The sequence below is a fragment of the Oxyura jamaicensis genome, chromosome 5 (assembly GCF_011077185.1).
Source record: "Oxyura jamaicensis isolate SHBP4307 breed ruddy duck chromosome 5, BPBGC_Ojam_1.0, whole genome shotgun sequence".
In the NCBI taxonomy this organism is placed as follows: Eukaryota; Metazoa; Chordata; class Aves; order Anseriformes; family Anatidae; genus Oxyura; species Oxyura jamaicensis.
Genome location: NC_048897.1, coordinates 9358782 through 9374517, shown reverse-complemented (window position 1 = coordinate 9374517; position 15736 = coordinate 9358782). Strand labels below are relative to the sequence as shown.

At 44.7% G+C, this 15736-nt stretch overlaps 1 protein-coding gene across 5 annotated transcripts in view; it reads left to right on the top strand.

Moving 5' to 3' along the window:
- The window catches only part of TSPAN4 (tetraspanin 4), a 410086-nt gene that overhangs the window by 174740 nt on the left and 219610 nt on the right, over positions 1–15736 (top strand). For 3 of the 5 annotated variants that reach the window (XM_035327287.1, XM_035327285.1, XM_035327286.1), the window contains exon 3: positions 1579–1628. Coding sequence is in view for 1 of the 5 variants with exons in the window: in XM_035327283.1 (XP_035183174.1) it covers positions 8714–8864 (151 nt within the window). In the remaining 4 variants the exon portion in view is untranslated. Of the gene's footprint in view, positions 1–1578; positions 1629–8698; positions 8865–15736 lie in introns of those variants that run through there. The other 2 variants (XM_035327289.1, XM_035327283.1) reach the window with 2 other exon arrangements.

The following is a 15736-nucleotide window of genomic DNA, read 5'->3' as shown; positions in this document are numbered from 1 at the left end:
ACATTGTTCCTGCTTATGAATTTGAGGATGTATAAGCAATCTGAAAAGTCAGTGTCTCTTTAAAGTATAACATGCTTAGAATTGCTCCAGCCAAAATTGACAGGTGGATTCCACTTCAGTCCTTACAGTTTGTGTTCATGCACGCGTAGGCATTAATTCTATCATTGTGTTTCTCTTCTGAAAATAAGCATGCTCAGATAGAAAAGTAAAGGATGTTTAGAAGTTTATGAGGGCAGAGGGGCTGAGTAACAACAACAGGATCAGGCTTTGCCAGATGTCGTCAGTCAACAGTATGTTGAACCTGCCCACCTGAAGGAAGTGGATGTGTAGGTGAGTACTGTGTACTCCCCTAATGAGAACAGCATGAGGAGAATAGCTAAAGCTCTTTTCTCTGCTTCACTGTGCATCAGACAACAGTATGACAGCCACGTCTGACTGAAAGGTCATGCTTCCTAAGGTTAAAATATCCTTAACCAAAGGCAGGAGAGCGGCAATGTGTGTTTGCGAGCTCAGCTGATGGCTGTCAGCCATGGTGCTCCTCTTGCCTGGCCCTTCAGGTACCCGGCAGCTAGGCTGGGACCCGAGCTGGCCACATGTGTGGTCCTTTGAGCTTTTTGTAGGGACAAGGGGGAGTTCTGCTTCCTGCAGCTTCCTCTTGGCAGGGCCTGAGGCCTCCCTTGGTGGATGGCCCTGCTGTGTGGGCCCCCCCTGCTGTGTGGGCCCTGGCCTGCCCCGGGGGTACAGCCCCACGTGTGGCCCTGCGATAGAGGGATCCCCCTCCCAGCCCCACTGCTCCCCATGGTGCTCCCTCTGCCCTCCCTCAGAGAAACCTGGACCCAGGGGCCCCAATCTACCTGTTGTGTTTAATTTTAGTTTCTAGGAATTGTGTCTTAAAGAGTGGGAAGCTTTTCTAGCTGATACATCTACGTGTGCCATGCAAAATGGAGAGAGGGCCCGAAAACCTCTGAGAGGAAAAAGCAACACTTGAATGTGTTTTTCTTTCCATGCAGTGTTTCAGAGCATGTTTGGGACTTTGACTTCTGTTTTCATGAAGAGAAGATTTTTTTTTGTGGTAAATATCTGCTAATTTTGAAACAAGCTGTATCGTATTTTCCCTCTTCTCTTCTTGATTTGTGTTTTTCCTTGTTTAGCACATGGGGAGAGGATTTGTGCGAAAGAGGCTTTCATTCAGGGATGTGGCCTAAGTAAGTCTCCAAAAATAAAGGCAATCTATAAGAAAGCGATGGCCTTTGTTTGTCCTCCACCTGCTGCGGGAGGCATGGAGGCACTGACTCCCCATCCTACCTGGGGTTTATGCTCTGTCTACAGCTGCAGGACACAGCAAAAATGTAGTTGCAGTTATTGTCAAAGAGAGCTGGAAATGACAGTATTTTACATGTAATGGGTCCAAATGGTTGTAACTTCTCCAAGTATTCTTCACATCAATGTGGCTATTCAGCTGAACAAATCTTAAGCATATGTTCCGACCACGTCAGAAGTTTTATTTGACATTTTTATATAATTTCTTATTTTTGGTGTCTTATATTTATGTTTTCCCATCTCTTTCTTCTTTTACAGAGGCTTCCATAGAATATATTGTGAGGCATAAGCAAGCAGCAGAAGCAGAGGTGAGTATCTTCCATTCCTGTTGATGATGGATGTTTTTCTAGTGCTGTCTTGATTTGGATGTTTGTTTTCCTTATTATTGCTTGTTTGGGATAATGCATAGTTATTAGAACCATCTGTATTGTGGCATGCCAGGGTGATGGAAAGGTATCTCCTTTACAAAGGCAGCCCAGCATCAGAAAATAGATGCTTCCCATTTTGTAGGAGCTGCAGGTTACATGAGATTTTATGTTTTACCAAAGCATGCCTGTATTAACTGGGCATCAGTAAATATTTCAGATGACTCTATAGCGAAAGCATGGATATTCATGAATTGTATTTTTCCATAAAGAAAACAAACAAACATGGATCAGCTGTTGATGGTTCTGGGAACATAGTGGTATCACCATGTCTTATTGTAGAATGAAGACCATATTTCCAGGCTTAATACAATGTTGTGAGGGATCTTTGAGACGGGAAACCTAAAATTGATGGTATTATTAGGCTTTGTGGTACTGCATCATGTGTGTATTAAGCAACATAAAGAGATGTGTGAACATTATCTATAGGTATCCCATAACAAACTTGCTACCAGGAACCACTGAAGGATGTGGGAAGGAGAACTAGGGAACACATAAAGGCAAACTGAAACAAAGATAACTTGTCTGATGCCTTAACTATAAATGTCGGCAATGACTTCTAGCTAGGCAGAGATGTGCAGCTGCTATTCCAGACAGCTTTCCTCCCATTCTTCTAAGGTGTATAATTTTGAGTTTTATTTATTATTGAGCATCCTTTTACGTGCTGTGTAGATCTAAGGTCTTATATTGTCATTGAAGGGTCCCAGTGGGGTAATTAAAGGTTCCAACCTTGACGTGTATTTATTTATTTATTTATTTTTACTCTGAATTAACAAAGCTCAGACTCTGAAAGCCTTAAAATCATATGGCCTGTGTGTGAGCTGGGCTCTGCCTTGAGAGATGCTGTTTAAATGGCAGTTGCAGGTAGTGAACTGCGGGCAGACAGCAATGGTGCACCAGTGTAGCCTCAAATCTCCTTTAAAAGGCAACTCAGCTAAGCCTGGTCTTTGCTGCTGCAGATGTACGCCATTAGTCAGGGATTGTTGCATTTTCTGTCTTTTGGCTTTCCTGGATTCATTTACCTGTTTAGATACTCTGTTGCCTTCAGAGAAAATCTGTGAATTATAGGCCACAGATAGAATTGCCTTTATCCTGTGCTGTAGTTCCAGATGCAGATGGATGCCCTCCATGCACTTATAGTAGCAGCCAAGCAAACTGGTAGGTCACAACACTCTTCTCCAGCCTAAAATGAAAAAGGAGTGACTAGCCTTAATTAAAATGCAGCCAGAGCCTCTAATACTGTAGTATTAAAAGTGGTGCTGTCCTTGACCAAAATAGTTGTTAAATGGGGAGTAAAAACCTTTCTGTGTTGCCAAAGTTGTAATGAAAATGGTGGAGCTGTCATAAATACGATGTTCTCAGCTAAAATGATTATGGCTTCACAATTTTCCAATGCATTGCATTGGGTTATTTCCAGCACATTGAGATCTTAGCGTTGTAAAGGTTTAATAGAAAATCTTGACAGTGAGTCGTTATCTGTGCTGGAGGAAAAGGTTGGCAGTGCTTGTGAAATCCACTCACATTCTTTATCCACCTTCTTGATGTTGCTTGCATGCTCATTTGTTGTCATTATTCCATGTGTCTAACTCTCTCAAGAAACACTTGATCCAGTGTTTGGCTGTGGATTGCAAATTCAATTGCTGGTGTGATGGAAACTGCATGAACCTAACGATAGTCATAGCCTTTAAATACACAGGCTGAATCCTCAGCCAGGATAAATCCATGGCAGTTCACAGAAGAGGCTGGAGCTGGGCCAGTCTGTGGTGCTTGAGCAGCACAATGATGCATCTTTGATGCAAATTCCTACTTTTAGGAAAGACTAGCGTTTACAAAGAGTCAAGTGTGCACGGGTTAACATTGAACGGCAAAGCAGGACCAGAAGCTGCATTTGATGGATCTTTGTGAGATGCCAAGGAACTTGGGGAAAACCTAAACAGTGGTCTCTGTAATGACGCTAGAACAATAACAGTTGAGAAGTTGAGAAGCGTTTTATTCCACATGGCAAAATGATTAGTAGTGTTGTGTTACGATCCACACAGTGGGAAAGTCATTCACCTTTCCGTAGCTCTGATTTCAGTTTGTCTTGTCTCAGTAGCAGAAGCTTTAGCAGTGGATGGCTCCAGCTTTTGTTAATCGATGGTACTGTTTCTTACTGCTCCAGAACAGGGTTTGAACATTCCTTGGTGTGTTCCCTAGGGAGATTCCTCATGGGCTTCGTAAGTGAAGGGAGAAACAAGCATGTTTGAAAGTTCTTCTGCTAGCCTGCAAAAATATTGCCTTCTTTTTCATGTTTGCGTATTTTGGAGTAAAGGAAGAACAACAATTCATTTCCCCCGAGGCCAAGAACTGCACTGAAGCTAGGGAGGCATTAAGATCTTGGTAACCTGCATAGAGAGCATGCTGATGAGTGTATGACTGTATGGGACACCCCAGAAACAGTGGGCTGCAAATACTCAATAGTGCTTGCTTGTTTATCTGGTGGTAAAGAGAGCTCTTTGCTCTAGAGGAGCTTTCCCATTTGCAGTTAGTCAGTGTACCAGGAAATGTCTTTCACATCTGTAGGTGTCCTTTGCATCTCAGTTGAGGGGAAAAAAAAGTAAGGTAGCCTTGGCTAGCCTCATGAGACAGCAGGAGAGAGACCCGTAGTGTCCTAACAACACTTGGATGCAGGTGGTAAATGCTCAGAACAAAGGGGTGTGTGCATATATACATACATGGATTAAAAAAAAAAAAAAGCTAATTATTTCTATTACTGTCCTGTTAGGATTATATTTAGTCCTCCATTTCTTCCCATTTTGTATTCTAACGAACTAGACTAGGAGTAGTTACATGAAAGTAGTAACACAGGCGCTATGACATTCCTTGTTTGTATATATATTTTTACAGAGATTGCTGACATTTTAGCTCTAGGTGTAGGAGAGTGAAATAAAGAGAAGAGGCAAGGGAAAAGATGGAGAGAGAAAAACAGGCAGTGATCCAAGAAAGAATCTAGGGGAAGGCATCTGCAAGAATTTCTGAAAGAAAACCCCAATTTGATGTATTTTGCATTATCTGACAAGTGACATATAACAATAAAAGAAGCCAAAATTAAAGGTAAACACATGGGAAGGGGGCTTCAGCTCTGAATTTAGCGTTGGCATTTTCTGTTTCTGATTTGACATTTTATTGTTGCAGGGAATTTGGTGTTGTTTTTGCGAGTAGAATTAAGCTTTCCTGCTAGGATACGGAACAGCACCACACACACCCCCTCAGGTTTCATTGATAAACAATTCTTTAGTACACACAAAAATGAGCGCCCTTAATATTCCAGGCACATTTTGCACTTTTTTGGTGACAAATTCAAATGATTGATATATTAAAGAGATGTGTTGCAGTGTTTTGATTTCCTGAAGGCAGGCAGTTCTGAGTCGGACCAACATCTGGTCCCCCTGTCCTTTTCTAACCGCAGCTTGGAGCAAGTCCCTTAAGAAATGGCAAAAAACCGAGACAACATAGAGTGTTAATTCTTGACCGCGCTTAGAAGCCATCGAGCCTTATTACAGCATCAGTGCAAGCCCCAGGCAGAGGCTGCCCTTACTACTTCCAGTTTGCCTCCTCTTTGAAACAGGAGGAAGTGCAAACATTGCAGCTTGAGCTTTTCCCTTGTTTGCATCAGTGCAGATGAAATCAGTTCTTGGCTGCTGCCCTGTTCTGTAAGCTTCTCGCCCCCGTGGAGCAGGTAAGACCTCTCAAGGTGCTGGGCATAGCGTTGCGATGACATGAGCGCACGTGAAGCCTGCACTTAGCAGCTGTCCTGCGTTGTGATTCAAGCCTGGCTCTCGGTAGCTGTACAGCTGTTTCTCTCTCTCATGTCTGTGCATTTTGGATGGAAAGCAATGACAGCTTTTTATGACTCCTGAGGCTGCTGAAGAAGAAGTAAGCTCGTGGTTGTGGGTGTCCTGTCTGCATTTAAGTGCAAAAGGATTATCAGAAAGTTAGCTTGGGACTGAAGCTGGAGATTCACCTCCTTTTTCAGAATCTTTATCCCCTCCTTCCTGTGCAATCTCCCGAGTGGTGCTGGAACGTGAGGGCAATTACATCAGCTGCCAGGTTATTCCCCTTGCTTTCTGTTTAAGCGAGATTTGAGCCTGGCTGTACTTCTTGAAGAGTGAAAGAAAGATGTAGATGTGCCTCTCAGTTTCTGCTTTATACCTACTCTTTTAAATAATTTGATATTCTCCCTGAACATTGAAGCTAAAATTGATTTGGGCTTAGACCTGAAAATGTCTTAAAAAATAACTTGCATGGTACTAATTCTCAACCAAGATGAGTAGTTTGGATTTTCTAAATGGAAAAAAACAAACAAACAAAAACCTACAGGATGGTGGAAATTGACACTGTTGCTACTTTTTTCATTTGTTTCTTCTTCTTCCTCCTTATATGTTAAATCCTCTCTGGTAATTGTCATGGTGACTACTGCTAGGTGTGTTTGTGTTTGTTTTTTTTTTTTGACCACTGATCCCAAACCACTTCCATAAGGGATAAAATCAAGGACAGAGGGGAAAAGATTGGCTTTTAAAAGAAAAGGTGTAAGCAATTATTTTAAACTCTTCGTTTAGAAACAAATCAGCAAATGTTGAGGCCCTCACAGGATGGCCTCAAATTGCTAATGCCAGTTTGATCAGTCTTTCAGCATCTCTGTATGAACTGCTGAGTGCAGGTGAGAGAATGGTGAATAATTTCCTAACTGAAGTTGGCAGTCTCCAAGGGAACATGGTTAAAAAGTCATGGAGGTGATCTCAGCTCTTCACCTTTTGGTTTTCACAAAGTTTGAAGATGGCTAAATAAGGTATTGAAGGCAGGAGGGATTATCAGACAGACTAAGGTTTTTATTAATGCCGTTCTTTTTTTCTTCCTTTGAATTCTATTTGGTAGCGTGCAATGAGAACTGTAAATATTCTATGGGAAAGGAAAGGGGTTTACAGCAGTCTCTTTCTCTTATTTGTGAGAGCCAATAATTTGAGGCACCGTCTGCTCATATCTGGTAGTTATTTAGCAGGTAGGCAAGATGGACTTGTTAACTTTTAGGTGGAAAGCAATAGAATGTGTGAAGGTACTTGCGCAGGGCTTTTGTTAACTAGTCTTATTCTTCCCTGGCCTTTTGCAGCTGATTGGGCTTCTAGTGTCTTGCTGCTAATGAAAGGCAGTTCTGGAGAGTCAGCTCATTGCAGAAATAGCAGAAGGCTGTTGACTGAGAATAATCTCTTATGGAGACACGAATTCACAGTAACAGCATTTCTTCCGCTTTATTTCCCACAGCGCTAGGCTGAAGTGGCTCAGCCTTCTGGACATTACAGGCTTGTGTTGCTCCTTTATTTATTTAACACCTTTCCTGAACTTCAGGTTGATGTCAGATCTGGCTGTCTTAAGGCATGTTCCGTGTTCTTGTACACACTTCAGTTACAACCTTCTCGTTTCCCCAAGAGGCCCGCTTCATTGCTGATTTCCTTGTGCTCCCCCTACGCTTTTTTAATAGATTCTCCGAGCACAGAACAGCAAAGGATAGCTTCCCAGCACGAGGTCTTGCTTAAAAGGGCCACGTTCTCCAGAGCTGCACAGTCAGTCCATGTGATGCTAGAGGTGCTCCGTGGTTGATCAGAGAATAGTCCTGGGGTTGTTCTGTTACTTTTCTGTGAACAGACCATCTCCAGAACACCGCTGGCCGCAGCTTTGGGTTTATCTGGTCAAGAATCTGTCTTTGAGCTGCACGTGGCGTGAGGGTTACTGTAGGGTATGTGCGTACTGCGGGTTACGATGCAGCTGCTCTTTGAAGGAATCTCGTAAGGGTCGCTGCCCCTGACGCACGCTAGGAAACTGGTGGGTTATGGCATCTGCTGCTTACTGGTGATCTTAGGGCTTCCTATGAGCTTGGCACTCTCACTTTTTGTGTGCTATTTCTTGTCATCTTGAAAGCTCTACATGGGAGGGACTTTTTTATTGTAAGTCTTGTTACCCTTGAGCTGCTAATTCTTCTCTAAGCCTCCCGATGCTTCCACAGGTTAAGGACTACTAACAACTGACTGCTGTCGGGACGTCTGTCAGCTTTGTGTCTTGCCTCTTGTGGTTTAACTGTATATTTCTGAGAAATGCCCGCAGTTGTTTTTTGTTGTTTAAATCTAGACATGAACAAGGTAAGTCAGTGAGTCTGCTGGTTCTTCGCGAATTGGACCTGTTAGGTATGGCCAGCTATGCACTTGTTTCTGGACTGTTCTCTTCCAAAGTGCATGTGTATTGTCTTGGTTATACTTGGCTGTGCAGAAATCTGATTAGTTTTATATGCAAAAATCTGGTTATTTTCTAGTGGTTAATATCTCTATAATAAAACTAGCTCAGGGGTCTAGTTCTGGTTTGATGCTAATTATTAATTAAAGACAGATTCCATATTTCTGGATACTTTCTATAAAAAACTATTGTTTGTTTTGTGGATTTGGGGGGATTTGGGCAAATTGCCTTGGCTTTGTGGTTTTCCTTAAAACTAAAGATTAGGTCTGTAGTGATTTATTCGTGTCTGCAATCTGTAAGTCGAGTATGTGATATGCTACGACATATTTGTTAAATGCACGCTGGGGTTGGTGGCGTACAAGACGAACCATATAGATAGTCATTGCTCTGAGCTAATCTTATCTTCTGAAGCGAAGCATTTCCGAGGAATTTCTAATTTTGACAACTGGGATCAAATGTCTGACTTCTGAGGGCTGACAATAATGCCGGGGCTGAGCTGCTTTGTCCTGTTGATAGCAACTGCGCAGCTCAAAAACCACACGGAATGCCAGGGAACCACGCATCTTAGCTGCTCAGGTCCAGGGCGTGTGTGTTTAGGGTAAGGCGTTAGCTTTACAAGTCTATGGGACAGAAATGCTGCGGCTGCTCAGGGGTAAAAATAGTTCTGGGTTTTCAATGGCTGCATTCCACGGCTGGAGCCTGAAATCATGAATCAGGGTTCAGCTCTCGGGCTGCGCGAGACCGCCGGCAGGAGCTTCGCGGCGGACACGGGAGGGGAGCAGCTAGCTGAGATGAGGCCGAGCCCAGCGCCGCTGATAATCTGGGAGGGACCCGTGCTGCTTGTACACTCTCAGCAAGGTATTGCACGCTCGTAGTTTGATTTCCAGCAGGAGCTTAGTTGCTTGAGTGTGAATAATTAAAAATCTGCTGAACCGTGCAAAATTTCTCACTAAACCAAAGATGACTTTAGAAAAAGTGTCTCTTCTGTGCAAATTCAGCTTCACAGAGACTTGCAGCTTCACACGTTATGAGCTTCCTGGGACCTGGGATGATGTATTTTGGTTGGAAGGGTTTGCTGCTCATTCCCACCTGAATGCTGTTTTGTACGAGGGTTTGTCCTCGATTTTTGGATGGCAGGTGTTTTTTTCTCTCTCTCTTTTTTTTTTTTTATCCATTTCAAGAAATTTCTAGCCTACAAGTTCCACCTGGGACTTTAGATACATAAATAGTTAGGATTCTTTCAAAGTCTTCCTGACAGAGTGCTTATTAAAAATGGTATTTAATACATGGATGCTTAACTCAAAGCTCTCTCTAAAGCTTCATGCTGAAAGAGTGTTGTGGCGTGGTATCTACACAGGTTTAAATCCCTTTCCGACAGAGTTCAGATGATCATTTAAAGTAGTTTAAAACCCAGCACAATTTCATGAAAGAGAACATTTTGTACTTAGAGTAAGGACTTCTTGTTCAAAGTGTTGTTAGGATGCTGCTAAAGCTTTTGTGACCAACATTACCTTTACATTTTTTTTTTTCTTGCTTTCATGGTCTCTGGCACATTTCAAATATGTATCCTTCAGGCCATTGCTAGCGGGACTTTGAGAACTTGATGTCTGTGCCTTTTTTGACATGCCCTGTGAGCTGCATAAGTGTTTAATCCTCCTTCCGGAGTGAATTGCTCAGTTTTGAGTCGCTAGAAGTTACCCACACCAGGCACACGTGCAGGTGTCTGTCCCATCAGTGCCCAGAGCAGCGCAGCTCCACGCCCGCTCACCTCCAGCCGGGCACAGCGTCACACTTACTTCCCTGAACGTTGCTGGTATTCAGAGTAGGGGACACTGTTTTGTCATGCAGCCCCCACGCTGCGAGGCTGATCTGTACCGTAAGCCAAGCGAATTTGGGAAGTCTCACCTGGGAGGCACATCCCGCTTCTGAAGCAGGAATTTTGAGTTCTTCTCACTAAAGTGATTTTACAGAAAGCGAATGTGGACTGCAGGCAGTTTAAAGGATGTTCCCAGAGTTGTATAAAGTCCGAGGACAGGAATAGATACAGTAATCCTGCCTCCCCGTGTCCTATGTGCTGCCCTCGCTGCGTGCTCCCCTTTTGGGACGTTCAGTAAGAGTTAGAAATATGTTGCAGGACATTAGGCCAGTCATCAGCACAGTACAAAAATAGTTGAATGGGTATTTTAAAGAAGTGACATGGCAAAACTGGTGGTATAATTTTACCAATAGCAGAGCTGCCTAAAATAACAAGAACATGAGAAAGTCCTTTCCAACTGCAGCACTTTAGATAATGCCATTTTTTCCTACAGTGAATAGAGCAATGAGAGGTATCTAAAGTATTTGGTCGGTGGTCCCAGGTATTATGTGCTCTTTGTGTTAGGAATTAAAACACTGCGAGCTATCTGCCAGAGTTGTCAGCGGAGGTGAATGAAGATTCGGATGTTTGCCCAAGCTGTCCAAATTTAATTATCCTGTGAAACCTCATTAGAGATGAGCTGCACCTGTGATACCAGGAGGGAAGGAATATGAAGGTAGTTTAGACTGATTCATAACTCAATTTTAAAAATACTCTCTTAGAATCTGAAAGTTCTTGCTTCCCTACGTGGCTTGCTATGCACAGTGTTCAGTCCTGATGGGATTTTACGAGGGCTGGGAAACAGAGAAGATGCACTTGATGGCTAAAATGATCTGGACAAATTGGAGATACAGTCGGAAAGAACATGCTAAATGCAATACGTCTCACCTGAGAAATAACCAGCTGCACAGGTACAAACAGGCCTGCAGAAGATGTAGCGATTATGGTGGGTCAGAAGGTGAATTTAAGTCAGAGATGTTGGGTTGTTTGAAAAGGCAGAGCCACCTTGCAGCGCCACAGCAGAGCATTTCGCCCACAAGACCTGAGAAATGATCCTTCCTTTGGCACCTATACAGCCTCAGCGGGTTGTAGTGGAGCCTTTGGGAACCGCAGATGAAAGATGTGCATCAACAGGAGAAGGAAACACGAGTGCAGTGAGAATGATCAGGATCTAAATAACAAAATCTAACAGGGAAGACTGTGTGAGTTGGAGTTCTTTGGTAAAGACATTTGACAATACTTTTCAAACTTTTAAGTGGCTGCTGGAAAGAGGAAGGGAAGAGCTCTGTGTAGGCACGGGCTAAGGAGTAACAGACTTCAGTCACAGGATGAAATATTCGAGGTTGGTAATAGTTAAACTTTCCAGCGTTCAGAAGCACTAAAATAGATAGGGGAAACTGCAGCCTCCCCCATGGGCAGTCACTGAGAACAGATGAAGCCAGTGTCAGTCGAGCCTGCCTTTGATATAATAACCTGTACTGCCCTTGCCTGGGTGGTCGTCTTTCCCAGTTCTGCCATTCTGTAATTCTTTAATTGTGCATGATTATAGGCTTGAGTTGGAAACTAATGTCCTTAATCCTCTGCAAAAGGCAAGGTGCTCGGTGCTCCCTGGACGACCTGTTCTTGCAGCCAGGGCTGACGCAGTTACCTAGCGTTACCTGTTATTTGGTGAGGCTGTGTTCAGGTGGGGCCTCTCGCCACAAGAAGGACATCGAGTGTGTCCAAAGAAGGGCAACGAAGCTGGTGAGGGGTCTGGAGAACAGGCCTTAGGGGAAGCAGCTGAGGGAGCTGGGGCTGTTTCCCCTGGAGAAGAGAAGGCTCGGGGGAGACTTTGTACTTTGCAATGACCTTAACGGAGGTTGTAGTGAGGTGCAGATCAAGCTCTTCTCCCAAGCACCAAGTGATGAGATGAGGGGAAATGGCCTCAAGGTGTGCCAGGGGAGGTTAAGGTTGGGAATTTCCTGAACCACGTGTTGCTGGAGGCTGGGATTGTGTTCCCTGGAGGCTGCTGCTATGTTTGTGCCCTCTTCTTACACTGTTGGCGCTTGCAAGTGACGTCTGCCAGAGGCCGAAGGCAGAGCCGGGCCCAAAATTTATTGGAGGAGGGTGTTCTCTTTCTGAAGTTTCCAGCGCACAGCCGGTGGAGGCTTCCACATGCCTGACAGTCAGCACGTTTAAAATAGCCTCCTGCCTGTCCGGATCGGAGAAGAGCCCTGAGCAGGCCTGCTTCTGTTCCCATCTGAGAAGCGTTGTGTCAGCGCTCCCTCTTTAATTGGGGAGGTGCAGGGGAACAGCTGGGGCAGAGCGCAAAGAGGCAGCAAAAATGTGCTCGCAGGCCTCTGGCATTCTCGTGGCTTCGCTGGGAATTTCAGGACATGTGCTTCCTACATTATGTCCAGCCAGAACGGTGCTGTGAAGTATCAGGCCTTTGCCGTCGAGGATAGCTTAGGAAGCCCCCAACATGAAAGACATCTGTGTACATCTCCTTTCCGAGTATGAAGCTTGGCACAGTCTGTAGGAGGAATTGTAAATAGCCAAGAGGTATGGGAGCAAGGTCAGATAAAAACTGCACTAATGCTATGCATCAGTTTTTTTCTCTCACAAAATTGTCCTCTCTTTGGCAGGATGATATTATGAATGATCCTGAAATAATTCCTGTAGCTGACATGCTGCCATCCTGTTCGCATTATGTGTTAGGAGGACATAACTCTGTGGGATTGATTTGCCAGGAGGTGGCACACAGGCTCTTGATGCTTTTCTGCCGATAAGCTTTTCTCTGCCAACAGTAAACCACTGTGTTGACAAGAGCAGGCTACAAATTTTACCTGTGGGGCAAACACCTCACTGTGTTGTCAGAATAGGATCGAGGACATCGGCAGGGGCTGCCTGGTAAGAGACCGCGAGGCTGGGAAAGGCCATGCCGTGAGCTGAGCACCTCTGGTTGGATTCAGCTGGCTACAGATGGTGGCCAACCTGCTGGAGCACACTGTTAGAAGGAACATTTCTGGCAGGCAGCATGCAAATAGATAACAAAACCGAAATTGGGCAGAATAAATATGCACGTGGGAAGTCCGTAGACCAACAGTGCAAGCTGGTGGGGAAGAGAGACTTTCAGCTCTGTCGCATGGTGCCCCGCTCTCAGTGAGCAGAGAGACTTCAGATTTGGGAGGTACTGTGGTACCTAATAATTCTGCTGTTAGGCAGCTGAAGATGCGTTAGCAAGTCTGGAGCGAAGCTATATGAGGCGAGAGTCCTTTGTGGGTTGGCCACATTGTAGGGCAGATGTACTACAATAATGGTTAGAAATCATCATTTTAGAAGCTGCCGTTAAATACAAGCTGAAGAACTGTTTGTTTGTGAAACCCTCCTCAGAACTCTGTCCTTGTCTCTCTAGGTATTGTCTCCCTTCTCTGCCCTGCTTCTCTAACATCATACCTTTTAGGGCAAAGCAAAAGCATCCCTTAATCTAAAGACTCTGAACCAAGATTCCTCAAGTTCAAGTTGTGAAAACAAAACATCACTTTAACATTTCTTCAGCAGATTTCACTGCAGATGATTCCCAAATCATTTTATCAGTATTCTGAATTAAAAAGCAGTAGCAGTTCCAAAAGGGGGCTGTATCTCATGTTTGCATTGACCCAACTAATCCCTTGCTCTCTGCTGGCCAATACTGCATAGCTGAGGAGCCCCTTATTTTGTGGTTGGTTTCTCTCATCTTCTAAAATAAATTCTAAATCTTAACATAAGTGTGAATGTTCTCATGAGCCGTCTCGAAGTCGGGTTCTACTAGGTCTCGGAAAGGAAGGTCCTTGTTTGTGATCGGGTGGTCAAAGGAGCCAGAACAGTTGCACAAGAGGAAATTTATCCCTTGCAGAACTTGGAGCAGCCTTCAAGCTGATTTAAGTTGTGCTGTCTGAATTAGCACCTGCCATGGGCTCTCGTCACAAACTTGACACAACCCACGTGAAGAGCACATCCTCCTGTGGCCCACCTGCCTCTCGTGCCTCTCCCTGCACTGCCTAAGCCAGAAAGGTGCAGGCTGTGACAGGATGTGCCTGATGGCAGCAAATCCCCAGCTTTGTTCTGATAGCAGCTTTGCAGCTTTGTGTATTCTGGAAAATGCAGTCAGATGAGGAGGAGCTCAATAACCGTTGCTGTCATGTGCCCACCTTAAAGAAAATTCACCCTAAGGTTAATAAAAATAAATAACATAAAGCATCTTTACTCAGTGCTTTTCACTCCCTTGATAGTTATTGTGGAAGCAACAAATGTGCCCTCAGGGTTTGCTATATATATTGGGTGTTGCATATAGCTTATAATGAATATTCTAGTGGCTATTCTATTGTAGTTATTTCTGAAGTCCCAACCAGAGTGGGAGATTTGTCTGCAGGATGTTGTCCTTGGTGCGCACTAATTCCTCCTGAACTTTTGATCTGCTTTGCTGAAACAGAATTTCCCTGAAGAATAATTCACCTTCCTGAGATTGAACCAATCCACGAATGTGAGAGCGCAGAGCACATCTCAGCAGTAATAATAGCCGGTTATTATTGTGAAATACGTATCACTGGTTTTTTGTTTTTCTTGGTTTTTCCTTGAGCTTAATTCAATGAGGTTTTGAATATAGCAAATTTCCACTCAGAAAGAAAACAGCTTCTCTCAGTGACACATAAGGAAATTCTTGCTTATATCCTGTCTCATTACTAGTATTTCTGCAAAGTTTATTCGGGATTGCTTGTGCCCTGAAGCAATTTTACTGATGCCTATACCAAAGCAAAAAATCATTGGTCAAATGAGAGGAAAAATACACATTGGTACAGCGACATATCTGTGGCGTTATCACCTGCTTTACGAAGAAATGCCTTTTAGTGCATCTTGTACATCGGTATCCTTAGCAGCAGGTGCCACTGCCAGCCAATTCATCAAAGTTCCCGTGACTGCCGAGACACGCTGAAGCCCGTCACGGGCGCATGCTGTGCTGACAAACAGGCTGCCAAGGCGGACTTCCCAGCTCCTCTGCCTTGAGGATTAAATGTAAAAGCCAAGAAAGTGTTCTCTCCCCGGCTTGTGATGGAGAGCAAGTGTGGGACACCTTGTGTCAGCAGGAGACAGGAGCACAAGTTCACCGAAGGGGCCATCTGGTAGCTGGGTTGGCATACACTTGCAGGAAGGTCGGGGATGAGGAGCGAGCAGGGATTTTTCCAGCTGAAATGCCGGCTTAGTCACGCTGTCAGCAGAGGCTGGACGCTTGCATTCTTCTCGTGGCAGGCGGCTTAAAAAGCAGCTCATGCTGGTTCGCAGATCATACCGAGCAACTGCACCGCTCTGCCCCACCGAGGGCTTGGCTTTTCCTGCCCGTACCTGCTGATGCCTACTAACTGGCGAGCAGCAAAGTTTGCGGTGGTTTTACATCTGTCCAACACTCTGGCCCACGCTGACGAGACTGGTACAGGGACCAGGGGAAACCAAGAATTTGTAGTCATGTGGCTGCATCCGAAGTAGCCAGGTTTGGAAGGAGGGAGCCTGGAGCTGGAGCAAACAAACCCCAGCAGCACGTGTGCTAGTGCTAAAAGCACAAACCGGCTAGGAAGGCTGCTCTGGGGCACAAGAAGGTGGAGATGTTAGCATAAGTAACCTACAGGAAAAGAAGGTGGTGCAGAGCAGGCAGTGTTAGAATGAACATCAAGAAATCACCAGCAATAGCATCATGGAGAGGAGCAGAACTGATTGCGGGAACGAGTGGAGGCATACCCATATGTGCTGCCCTCGTGGTTAGAGGTACAGAGACAGGGCGAGGACCACTCACACTGAGGCTGAAGCACGCTCTGGAGCTGGGAGGCTGCGTCCTTCCCTCTCAGGTGCAGCCGCACACGTATGG